Source organism: Lithobates pipiens, unplaced genomic scaffold (assembly GCF_037356315.1).
Source record: "Lithobates pipiens isolate NorthernLeopardFrog02 unplaced genomic scaffold, aLitPip1_a1.2 Scaffold_23, whole genome shotgun sequence".
Classification (NCBI taxonomy): Eukaryota; Metazoa; Chordata; class Amphibia; order Anura; family Ranidae; genus Lithobates; species Lithobates pipiens.
Window position 1 is genome coordinate 335450288 of NW_027507785.1, and position 13215 is coordinate 335463502.

The 13215-nt window shown below is 52.8% G+C and overlaps 1 protein-coding gene across 1 annotated transcript in view; it reads right to left on the reverse strand.

Moving 5' to 3' along the window:
* Window positions 1–8449: 8449 nt before the first annotated feature.
* The window catches only part of TPR (translocated promoter region, nuclear basket protein), a gene marked incomplete in the record, with an annotated part of 109954 nt that continues 105188 nt past the window's right edge, over window positions 8450–13215 (reverse strand). The window contains 2 exon segments of the mRNA XM_077450770.1: window positions 8450–8621; window positions 12580–12678. Of these exon segments, the coding sequence (XP_077306896.1) occupies window positions 8572–8621; window positions 12580–12678 (149 nt within the window).

Consider the following 13215-nt stretch of genomic DNA (forward strand, 5'->3'; position numbering starts at 1 on the left):
ACCAATCTCCTGGAGGGGGAAAAAAAAACAATATTGGGGGCGCAGGAAGAGAAGCAGACCCCCCTTTCTTACCAGAGGATCTGCTTGTGGCCGGAGGAGAGGAGATATGAAGGCTTCTGCGCTGTTTCCAGCATCAGGCAAGCATCAATAAAGCCCCCCCCCCCCAGTGGTGACACATAGGCATGACAGCATTAGACATAGAAGGAGAAATGCCTGAGAAAATCTCCCTTAACTTTCCTTGCAGTAGGGTTATCAGAGCTAAAGACCCAATCTTCACCCTTCACGGTGGGCTCCAAGACCTTCTGGAAACCTTCAGGAACCTCAGGTTACCCACAATCCTAGACCTGCGACAGCACCCTGCCAGTAAAAACGTTATGGCCTTACTAGCAAAAAGTACTGGATCCCAGGGCCCAGCGTTGCGTTCGCAAGCAAAACCTTGTTTCTTCAGACACGAGGCACGGGTACCATTCATATATCCCATGAAAAGGACATCGGAACGGATCCGGTCAGCATGGCTGGCCCCAGCAAGGAAGCTTCCAGCGGAGCTCAGCACAGCACATCTTTACTCGTGACCAACACCTTAGACACTGGCGAAAAAAAAAAAAACTGAGGACTCCCAGTAGTGGGAGGGGTTAGAGAGGAGTACACGCCTCAGGGGAGTGCCAGTGTCCATCACCCATCAGTGGCCCCTATAACCCACAAAGTACTATGGCTCTGTGTCCCCCGATGTAAGAAAATAAGGATTTTTAACCACTTGATAACACTTTTGTTTACATGTTGAAATTAAAATTATTATTTTTTTTTTGCTAGAAAGTTACTTAAAACCCCCAAACATTAGCAGAGGCCCTAGAGAATAGAATGGTGGTCGTTGCAAACTTTATGTCATGTGTCACATTTTTTCAAACGTAACTTTTGGGGAAAAAATTAAATTTAATGAAAAAAATAAAATAAAACACAATACCCAATTGTTTGGTGATAGACAGAAAAATTAGAGTTACGCTTACCGGTAACGTCTTTTCCAGTAGTCTTTCAGGACAGCCACTATGAGAGATAGACTCCTCCTCTTCCTCTGGAAACACTGCGCCAGCCCATAAATTCTTACTTCCCCTGCCGGACCTCAGTTTATATCGAGAATACCTCCGGCCAGCTGGGGAGACACAAGAACACATTAATAACATATTTATCAAATACCATTATCTTGCTGCGCTCTGGTCTTTTGTAAGACTCCCCCCACATTTCGGGTGGGAACTAGGGCTGTCCTGAAAGACTACTGGAAAAGACGTTACCGGGAAGCGTAACTCTAATTTTCCCTAATCGTCTTTCAGGACAGCCACTATGAGAGGATAAGCGAGCATTTACCAGTTAGGGTGGGACTACAGCTTGCAAGACCTTTCGCCCAAAGGTCTGCTCACCTGCCGACACCAGATCCACTCTGTAGTGCTTTACAAAAGTGGAATAGCTGGACCATGTTGCTGCTCTGCAAATCTGCTCTGGCGTTGCTCCCGCTCTTTCTGCCTGGGAGGCTGCCATAGCTCTAGTGGAGTGTGCTTTAATACCCACTGGGATTTCTTTCCCTGCAACTAAATAAGCCTGCTCGATGGCTACTCTGAGCCACCTAGCAATAGTGCGCCGGGACGCTTTACAACCTTTTCTGGTCCCGGAAAACAAAACAAATAAGGAATCTGACCTTCTGAATGCCTTGGTCAGTTCCAGATAGTGTAGGATACATCTCCTAACATCCAAATAATGGAATTTTAGTTCCTTCTCACCGGAGGGATTGGGACAAAAAGAGGGCAAAACAATTTCCTGGCTTCTATGAAAGCTGGATGCCACTTTCGGCAAAAAGGCCGGATCGGTCTTTAAAACTATCCGATCCGGAAAAATAACGCAAAAGGGAGCCCTGACTGATAAGGCCTCCATCTCACTGACCCTCCTAGCAGTTGTCACTGCTACCAGAAACACTGTCTTCAGAGTAAGATCTCTCAGAAGACACTCCTTTAAAGGCTCAAAGGGGGGTCCAGTTAAGCTCTGCAAAACTAAAGATAAATCCCATCTGGGAAAGGACAGACCCTGGACCGGTCTCTGTCTGGACAGGGCCCTAAAGGACCTGACTACCCATGGGTTGGCAGCCAAATGATCCTCTAAATAAACACTGAGGGCTGATACTTGACCCCTAAGGGTACTAATGGATAAGCCCTTATCTGCCCCACATTGTAAAAATTCCAACACTGCGGAGGAGCTCCGTACTGGGAAAGAGTTCTCTGCGCACCACTTGTTGAAACGCAACCAGACCTTTTCATAGATCTGGCGAGTTTCCTTTTTCCTACTGTCCAGGAGGGTAGAAACTAGTCTCTGAGAAAATCCCTTAGATTTTAATAAACCCTCCTCAGTAGCCAGGCCGCTAACTTCCACTGGCGTACCTGTGGGCAGAGGACTGGCCCCTGAGAGAGGAGATCGTCCCGAGGGGGCAAGAGCAGGGGAGGTTCTACCGCCAACTGCTTTAGCATTGAGAACCATGCTCTCTTGGGCCAATGTGGAGCCACCAGAATCAGAGATGTGCTTTCCATCTGAAACTTTCTCAGAACTGCTGGCAACAACGCTGGAGGTGGGAAGGCATAGCAAGTTCTGAAGTGCCAATTCTGTCTCAAAGCGTCCACCCCTAAGGCTCCTCCCCTTTTTAGGGAGAAAAAACAGGGGGTTTTTGCATTGTTTCTGGACGCGAACAGGTCCACCTCCGGAGACCCCCATCTCTTTATTATGAGATTGAAGACCTCCTGGTTGAGAACCCAATCGCCCTCCCTCAGCCTCTTTCGGCTGAGAAAGTCTGCTACCACGTTTTTCTCTCCCCTCGGAAAAACTGCTGAGAGCGAAAGGGTGTAGGTTTCTGCCCAGGGCAGGATCTCTGTCGCTAAAGACAACAGGGCTCCGCTTCTCGTGCCACCCTGCTTGTCTAAATAGGCCACTACGGAAGAGTTGTCCGACCGCACCTGAATGTGGTGACCCCGGAGCTCTTTTTTGAAGAATTTGAGGGCTAGTCCCACTGCCCTTAATTCTTTCCAGTTGGACGATCGAGTCAACTCGCCGTCCTCCCAAGTGCCCTGGGCTAGAAGGGAACCCAAATGTGCCCCCCAACCTTTTCCACTTGCGTCTGCGGTTACTACCCGAGAAATCGGGATGAGCCACAGATGACCTTGCGACAGATTTGTCACTTTCCTCCACCACCAGAGGGATCTCTTTACCTGGTGGGGAATATGTACTAGGGTGTCTAGGGCCTCCTGACTGTGGTCCCACACCCCTAGGATGAAGGTCTGTAGGGGACGAAAGTGTAGCCCTGCCCACTGCACTGCTGGAAGGGTGGATGTAAGGAAACCCAGTACTGACATCAGAACCCTGATGGAAACCAGCTGGTTGCTCTGAAGAGAGGCCACCGCACTGTCCAGTTTTCGTACCTTTTCTCTTGGTAGAAAAACTCTCAACAGTGTTGAGTCCAACAGGAAACCTAGATAGGAGATCTGTTGTGAGGGGATCAGGCTGGACTTTTCCAAGTTCAGAAGCCACCCCAGGTCTGTAAGGACCCCTTTGGTTAGATCGAGATCCCTGACCAACTGTGTTGGGGATGCTGCAAATAAAAGCAGGTCGTCCAGGTAGGCAATTATACATACCCCCTGGAGCCGAAGAAAGGCCATGGCTTCTGCCAGGACTTTGGTAAATATGCGGGGTGTAGAGGATAGCCCGAATGGCAGGGCCTGAAACTGAAAGTGTATTGTTTCTTCGCCCAGATCTATGGCAAGGCGTAGAAACCTCTGCGAGGCTTCCGCTATAGGGATGTGTAAATACGCGTCCCTTAGGTCCAGGGATACCATGAAACAGTTGTGGGGCAGAAGCGCCTTTACTGAAAAGATCGATTCCATGCGGAATCTTTTGTATGTCACTGAAGCGTTCAGGGGCTTTAAGTTCAGAATCAACCTGAACTTCCCTGAGGGTTTTTTCACTATGAAGATGTGAGAATAAAACCCCCTTCCCTCTTCTGCTTTTGGGACCCTGAGAATAACATTCTGATTCTCCAATTCCCTCAGAGCTTCTAGCAAGGCCTCGGCCTTTACCATGCACCTGGGTAGATGCGTGACAAGGAGCCTTTGAGGGGGTGGTCTTAGGAATTCCAAGAGGTACCCCCTTCTTATTACCCCTAAAATAGATTGATTGGGGGATATTGTCTCCCACTGTGGAAGAAAGGCCCCCAGTCTTCCTCCCACTGTAGCTGGAAAGTCACTGGGTTTTAAGGGGCTGGATAGGAGGGCGAAAAATCGCCCCTCCCTTTTTGGGGCCAGGTTTTCTTTTTCCCCTCTGGTTTAGAGGTTTCCCTACGCCCCTGCGGATGAAACCCCTTTTTTGTTGGTACGGGGGTTTTCAGTTTGAGAGGAAAGGACTTTTTCCTGTCCGCTGTCCGGTCTAGAACCGTCTCTAGCCCTGGGCCAAACAGGAGGTCCCCCGTCAGGGGTATCCCACATAGCTTTATCTTGGAGGCATTATCCCCTGGCCATGTTTTTAACCAGAGGGCCCTTCTGGCCGAATTGGCTAGAGCCGCCGTTCTGCCCGACATGCGGACGGACTCAGCAGAGGCATCAGCTATGTAAGTGATCCCTCGCAGCATAGTAGGGAAAGACGACAGAATGGTTTCCTCATCTGTGCCTGCCTCAATATGTTGTTGGATCTGTGAGAGCCAGTGCTCTAAATTGCGAGCCACAACTGTAGCTGCCATTTCAGGCTTTAAATTGCCGATAGCCGAGTCCCACGTCTTTTTAAGCAGAGAGTCAATCCTTTTGTCCATGACATCTGCCAAGGCCCCCATGTCTTCAAACGCCAAATCTGTGTGTCTGGAGACCTGGGAGAACGCGGCATCCAATTTGGGATTTTTATTCCAAAGGCATGCCAGGTCCTCTGAAAATGGGAACCTTCTTTTGAGGGATCTAGACAAAAAGGGTTTTCTCTCCGGATCCTGCCACTCTTTTTTAACCGTTTCCATTAAAACTTCGTGTACTGGAAACACCCTTCTTTTTGGCTCCCCTAAACCTGAATACATTTGGTCATGCAGGGTTAGGGGCTTTTTATCCGTCTGGATACCGAGGGTTGCATAAATTGCCTTTAAGAGGTCCTCTACCTCATCAAGGGATAATTTATATCTGGAGGCTTTCCTGGACCCGTCCTGGTCCTCCCCCTCGGAACCCTCCTGGGAATCGGAAGAGGAACTGTCTGGAAGTTCCCTACCTGTCCCTGAAGGGCCTGCAACCTCTGTCCCCCCTGTACTAGCAGGTTGGACCGGAGCAGAACTCTGTGCTAGAGGTGGGGTTGTATCCTGGGGAGATGGACCCGTGGGAAGCTGAAATTTTTCAAAAAGGGACCTAAAAGAAGAGAAGGTGGACGAGAGCTCCTTGACTGAAGCTGCTAGTCCTGACTCCTGGTCAGATTCCCTTTCCCTAACGAGGGAGTCAATACAGCCTTTGCACAACACTTTGGTCCAAGATTCCCCTAAAATGTCCCTACAGGAGGCACACTTCTTTTTAGAGCTATGCGTAGACCTAGTTTTTTCCGTAGCTTTCTAAAAAAAAAAAAGGAAAAAAGAAAAAAACAGAAAAAGACAAAGTCAATCAAAAGCTCGGGATACAACCCTGGGGAGTGCACTAGACCCTTTTTTAAAACAAAGGGATCTGAGCCTCCCCTCCCCCCTGGCCACCCAGGGGGTCTGCCCCCCCCACCCATGATAGAACCATACATTGGGGTGTGGGGATCCTAGATAGAGAGTACCCCTCCCCAGGGTGCTCTTACCTTAGGAATGCTGGAGATAGAGTCTGTCGTTTGAGCCTCAGCTTCCGACATGACTGCAGGTGGCTGCTTACTACAGAGTTCCACGCTGCCTGTGCGCGTTCCGAACTCATCTCCAGCTTGTGCCCGGCCCTCCTATCAGCTCCACGACCAGGAAGTCGATCGTATTCGAGGTCAAGCCTTCGTTTCCGCCGGATATGACGTCGCCCGTCGTTCGGCCCGCTCGGTTCAAAGAAAAAAAGGGGGCGGACTGTACCCTTGTACAGGGAAATCTTCCGAACGGCTTGCCAGCTGCGTCCCTGTAGACGCGATAGGAGTCCCCCATGACCTGAAGCCGCGCTCGACTCGGAAGGGGTGGCAGTACCTGGTGAGGTAAGTAAACCGTTCGACCCGTCCGACACGCGGACGTTGGATGTGAACGGTTTGAACCCAGCTTTTTCCAAACGAAGCCCCTGCTTCTTTCAGCCGGGTTTTACGACAAAAACGTCCAGCCTCCACCAACTAATCGGCCTGGTTCCTTGCACAGTGTCTCCCCGCCGGAGGAAACACTAATAACTGAGGTCCGGCAGGGGAAGTAAGAATTTATGGGCTGGCGCAGTGTTTCCAGAGGAAGAGGAGGAGTCTATCTCTCATAGTGGCTGTCCTGAAAGACGATTAGGGAAATTATATATTTTTTTATATATATATATACACATACACACATATACATATACACACACACGACTACAGTGTCCCCCATCTGCTGATGGCTTCTGCCAGCAGGATAATACACCATGCCACAAAGCTCCAATCATCTCACCAATGGACAATGAGGTCCCTGTCCTCCAATGGCCTCCACACTCCCCACATCTCATCCAGTAGAGCACCTTTGGGATGTGGTGGAACGGGAGATCGGCATCATGGATGTGCAGCCGACAATTCTGCAGCAACTGTGTGATGTCATCAGGTCACTATGGAGCAAAATCTCTGAGGAACGTTTCCAATACCTTGTTGTATCTCTGCCACCAAGAATGAAGGCCAAAGGGGGTCCAACCCACTACTAGCAAGGGGGTCCAACCCGCTACCAGCAAGGGGGTCCAACCCGCTACCAGCAAGGGGGACCTCATAAAGGGGGCCCTACCCGCTACCAGCAAGGGGGACCTCATAAAGGGGGCCAACCCGCTACCAGCAAGGGGGACCTCATAAAGGGGGCCAACCCGCTACCAGCAAGGGGGACCTCATAAAGGGGGCCAACCCGCTACCAGCAAGGGGGACCTCAAAGGGGGCCCAACCCGCTACCAGCAAGGGGGACCTCATAAAGGGGGCCAACCCGCTACCAGCAAGGGGGACCTCAAAGGGGGCCCAACCCGCTACCAGCAAGGGGGACCTCAAAGGGGGCCCAACCCGCTACCAGCAAGGGGGACCTCATAAAGGGGCCCAACCCGCTACCAGCAAGGGGGACCTCAAAGGGGGCCCAACCCGCTACCAGCAAGGGGGACCTCAAAGGGGGCCCAACCCGCTACCAGCAAGGGGGACCTCAAAGGGGGCCCAACCCGCTACCAGCAAGGGGGACCTCAAAGGGGGCCCAACCCGCTACCAGCAAGGGGGACCTCAAAGGGGGCCCAACCCGCTACCAGCAAGGGGGACCTCAAAGGGGGCCCAACCCGCTACCAGCAAGGGGGACCTCAAAGGGGGCCCAACCCGCTACCAGCAAGGGGGACCTCAAAGGGGGCCCAACCCGCTACCAGCAAGGGGGACCTCAAAGGGGGCCCAACCCGCTAGCAGCAAGGGGGACCTCAAAGGGGGCCCAACCCGCTAGCAGCAAGGGGGACCTCAAAGGGGGCCCAACCCGCTACCAGCAAGGGGGACCTCAAAGGGGGCCCAACCCGCTAGCAGCAAGGGGGACCTCAAAGGGGGTCCAAACCGCCACTGGCAAGATAAATAATAAAAAGGGCAGAAGGAAGCACCTCGGTACCGTATGAAAGGCTCCAGGTGGAAGTGGTGGTAAATCGCCTGTTGTGTGATGTAATGCCGGGTCATCGACCTGAGACTTCCCTCTAAATGGTGGAATTTAGTAGCAAGTTTGAAAGGTTGTATAAAGGAAGACGTTTCAAACACAATGACATTTCCTGATGTGTGACGTCTCGGGATACACAAACAGTGTAAAGAAAGTAATGGGCGGATTAGAACTCCTACTTGCTGTGGGACTACAGTAACTGTCCAAGGGGGAAAAAAAAAAACACAATGTGACCCTCGTGCCTGACCATGTCATTGGTCCCTATATAGGGTTCAGGCTTCACCCCTCATGGCGGGCAAACCCCCGAAGATGACTTCTGAGACTGGGTTCCTTAGGAAGGGACCACAGCACTGGCCCTGTATAGCGCCCCATCAATATGCGTTGCCTCAAGTGCCGAGGTGAGCGCAGGGGGTTGGGTGTGGTGCGTCCTCCAATGCTTTGCCTGTGTCCAATCACCAGAAGGCACGAGCCTATAACCCGGGGTCTATGATTATATAAAGCCCGTGTCCTGTACGATACAAAACGAGGTCCTCGTCTTTTATTGGACGATTCATTATCTTATGTTTAGCTGAGGTTCTGCATTAAGCCGAATAACAAAACCAATACGGTCCGCGTGATAAGTAAATAAGACCGTTTTGTTTTTGATAATAAATCTTTAATTTCACTTTTACAAAAAAAATTGAAATGCAAACATTGCGTAAAATCAGAAAGGCCGGCTTCACATATTCACAAATAAAGGAATCCATACAGAGCGATCAAAAGTGGCTTCTTCTTATTCCACCGTGACCGCCTCCGAAAGGAACGCCTGGAAAAAAAAGAACACAGACTGTGAATGACAACGAATACAGATGTGACCAATCACATTCCTGTTTAAGATGAATTCCAGGTACGGATATTTTTGCACACACACACACAATTTTGGTCCAAACTGTAACAATGTATATAATCTCCCCCTCCCCCGGAGACTGGAACTCACTGTATAGACACCACTGAGATCTTGTAGGTTTCAGGTCCCACCCCAAGAGGCCGGCCGGCTGCATTCTGAACACAAAAAATCCACTTTTTGGTAGAGGTGCCATTCAGGGAATGCTAAGCATTGGATGAGGTGGCGAGTGCGGCGTCTAGGGAGGGGGGAACGCGGCAGAGGCGTCTAGGGAGGGGGGGAACGCGGCAGAGGCGTCTAGGGAGGGGGGGAACGCGGCAGAGGCGTCTAGGGAGGGGGGGAACGCGGCAGAGGCGTCTAGGGAGGGGGGGAACGCGGCAGAGGCGTCTAGGGAGGGGGGGGGAACGCGGCAGAGGCGTCTAGGGGGGGGGGGGAACGCGGCAGAGGCGTCTAGGGAGGGGGGGGGGAACGCGGCAGAGGCGTCTAGGGAGGGGGGGGGAACGCGGCAGAGGCGTCTAGGGAGGGGGGGGAACGCGGCAGAGGCGTCTAGGGAGGGGGGGGAACGCGGCAGAGGCGTCTAGGGAGGGGGGAACGCGGCAGAGGCGTCTAGGGAGGGGGGAACGCGGCAGAGGCGTCTAGGGAGGGGGGAACGCGGCAGAGGCGTCTAGGGAGGGGGGGAACGCGGCAGAGGCGTCTAGGGAGAGGGGGAAGCGGCAGAGGCGTCTAGGGAGGGGGGAACGCGGCAGAGGCGTCTAGGGAGGGGGGGGAACGCGGCAGAGGCGTCTAGGGAGGGGGGGGGGAACGCGGCAGAGGCGTCTAGGGAGGGGGGGAACGCGGCAGAGGCGTCTAGGGAGGGGGGGAACGCGGCAGAGGCGTCTAGGGAAGGGGAAGCGGCAGAGGCGTCTAGGGAAGGGGAAGCGGCAGAGGCGTCTAGGGAAGGGGAAGCGGCAGAGGCGTCTAGGGAAGGGGAAGCGGCAGAGGCGTCTAGGGAAGGGGGGAACGCGGCAGAGGCGTCTAGGGAAGGGGAACGCGGCAGAGGCGTCTAGGGAGGGGGGGAACGCGGCAGAGGCGTCTAGGGAGGGGGGAACGCGGCAGAGGCGTCTAGGGAAGGGGAAGCGGCAGAGGCGTCTAGGGAGGGGGGAACGCGGCAGAGGCGTCTAGGGAGGGGGGAACGCGGCAGAGGCGTCTAGGGAGGGGGAAGCGGCAGAGGCGTCTAGGGAGGGGGAAGCGGCAGAGGCGTCTAGGGAAGGGGAAGCGGCAGAGGCGTCTAGGGAAGGGGAAGCGGCAGAGGCGTCTAGGGAAGGGGAAGCGGCAGAGGCGTCTAGGGAAGGGGAAGCGGCAGAGGCGTCTAGGGAGGGGGAAGCGGCAGAGGCGTCTAGGGAGGGGGAAGCGGCAGAGGCGTCTAGGGAAGGGGAAGCGGCAGAGGCGTCTAGGGAAGGGGAAGCGGCAGAGGCGTCTAGGGAAGGGGAAGCGGCAGAGGCGTCTAGGGAGGGGGAAGCGGCAGAGGCGTCTAGGGAGGGGGAAGCGGCAGAGGCGTCTAGGGAGGGGGAAGCGGCAGAGGCGTCTAGGGAGGGGGGGAACGCGGCAGAGGCGTCTAGGGAGGGGGGGAACGCGGCAGAGGCGTCTAGGGAGGGGGGAACGCGGCAGAGGCGTCTAGGGAAGGGGAAGCGGCAGAGGCGTCTAGGGAGGGGGAACGCGGCAGAGGCGTCTAGGGAAGGGGAAGCGGCAGAGGCGTCTAGGGAGGGGGAAGCGGCAGAGGCGTCTAGGGAGGGGGAAGCGGCAGAGGCGTCTAGGGAGGGGGAAGCGGCAGAGGCGTCTAGGGAGGGGGAAGCGGCAGAGGCGTCTAGGGAGGGGGAAGCGGCAGAGGCGTCTAGGGAGGGGGGAAGCGGCAGAGGCGTCTAGGGAGGGGGGAAGCGGCAGAGGCGTCTAGGGAGGGGGAAGCGGCAGAGGCGTCTAGGGAGGGGGAAGCGGCAGAGGCGTCTAGGGAGGGGGAAGCGGCAGAGGCGTCTAGGGAGGGGGGAAGCGGCAGAGGCGTCTAGGGAGGGGGAAGCGGCAGAGGCGTCTAGGGAGGGGGAAGCGGCAGAGGCGTCTAGGGAGGGGGAAGCGGCAGAGGCGTCTAGGGAGGGGGGAACGCGGCAGAGGCGTCTAGGGAGGGGGGAACGCGACAGGGGCGTCTAGGGAAGGGGAAGCGACAGGGGCGTCTACTTCAGTGATTTACAACTTCCAGTGGCAGGGCCAGCTATGGTTAGTTACATTGGTAACTATGCAAAAAACATCCATACCTGGAATTCTTTAACCACTTCAATACCGGGCCTGTTCTGACACTTCTCTCCTACATGAAATAAATCTTTTTTTTTTTTTTGCTAGAAAATTACTCAGAACCCTCAATTATATAGGTTTGTTTTATCAGAGACCCTAGGGAATAGAATGGCGGTCGTTGCAAATTTTTATGTCACAAGATATTTGCGCAACACTTTTTCAAACGCGTTTTTATTTTTTAAAACAAAAAAAGGTTTCATGAATTAAAACAAAACGGTAAAGTGAGCCTAATTTTTTTTTTTTTTTTTATAGAATGTGAGAGATGTTACACCAAGTAAATGGGATACCAAACAATTCACACTTTAAAATTGCGCACGCTCGTGCAATGGCACCAAACTTTTCTACTTACAAAACTCCATAGGCGACACTTACATTTTTTACAGGTTACCAGTTTAGAGTTACAGAGGCGATCTTGGGACAGAATTATTGCCCTCGCTCCAACGCAAATGGCGAAACCTCCCATGTTATTTGAACGGCGCACACGGACAGGAGCACTTAATTTTTTTGTTACATTTTTGCACGTGACTTTACATGATCATTGGCTGGCGCTTTCATTCTCCGCCCCTAAGAGCGGGGGGGGGGGGGGTGACGTCCCCTCCCGCCGCCTTTAAGAATGATCAAGCAGCTGAACAGCCGCTGTGATTTTTCTTATGGTACACAGAATCACCGGCTCTAAAGGAGGATATCTGAATGATGCCTGTTGCTGCGCCCATCATTCAGGTATCCCCACTCAAAAGACGTCATGTGAAGTCCTTGGGCTGGAAGTGGTTAAAAGCTGAACTTCAAACTAAATAAATATTGCCCAAATCCATCGGACATGCGACTTCTTCCTGAATTTTGTGCATTTCTTCCACATCTGTGCAGTAATCCCATGTGAGACTTCCTGTAATAAAGACCGCCCACTGCTGCTCTCTCCTTGTGTCGGAGGACTGGTCTGGTCTCCGCCCCCCTTCCTATAGGTTTCTGCAGTGTGTGGAGCCTGCTGGGCCCCTCCCACAGCTCTCAGTGATGTCATCGCTATTGTTGCAAGGTTCATATCCAGGTTTGATGACCACAGAGTGGATTCAGCGATGTACTCACCTGAGCCTCTCTATCTAGCGAACTTCTGTCGCCAGCATCCTAACTCTGGGCACCCGGCTGTGCAGTTTTTTGGGGACCCGTGCAGTGTCGCAGAAGACCGCGGGGAGTGTCCCCGAGAAGAACTTCCACTCAGATTGCCTTGGCGGAAGTGGGAACGAGTACCTGTCGAAACCAGGTATCCGCCAGGGAATGCGGCCTTAAAAGCCAACATGTTACCTTTTGGGTGAAGCTAGACTGAGATTTTTTTTCCCCTCATTTATGTCTTATGAGAAAAGTGAAGAAAAATCTCCCAATAGGACAGTCGCAAAAACAATAAAAAAAAAAAAAAAAAAAACACACACACACACACACACACACACAACTGACACTTTTCACACAACTGACACTTTTCACACAACTGACACTTTTCACACAACTGACACTTTTCACACAACTGACACTTTTCACACACACACACTGTAGGTGACGGAATTGCACGCACCTCCCTGTCTGGTGATTTGACGTCCTCGTACAGCGGGTCGCCCGGTCTGCGGATGGAGTCTCACTCGTCTCATGTGCTTCGGCTGACTGGTGCTCGTGTCTGTCCACACAAAAATACGACATTAGAAAGACGACCATCCACGTTTAATATAATATTGGATGTGGCACATACCCTTGCACAATATTACTGGCCTAACAATCTATCCATGTTAAATAGAACAAATATTCCTAACCCCATTGCTGCCACCTACATATGTCAAACATCAATGGGGGGAGGGGCGTGACACGTGCGGACTAAACCTGACAAGGCGGCTGTCAGGTCAAAGTGATCAGGCAGCTCCCCCCCGCCACCATCCCCCCCCAACAGAAAGAATTCCATCAATGTTCTTGATTGCAATCTAAACTGGTAAAGATGAACTCTGGGAATTCAGCAACTTTGCAAAAAGTAAAGGCACACCGAGTTAAAGGGGTTGTAAGCGGTCAAAAAAAAAACTTCCGACACTGACCGGCCCCCCAGTTCTACTCGCCTGAGCCTTTTCTTTCCCATGTCGGAGACGCGCTCTACCTCTCTGCCCGTTGTCTCAGCTCTTGATTGGATTGATAGCAGTGCAGCCATTGGCTCGTGCTGCTGTCAATC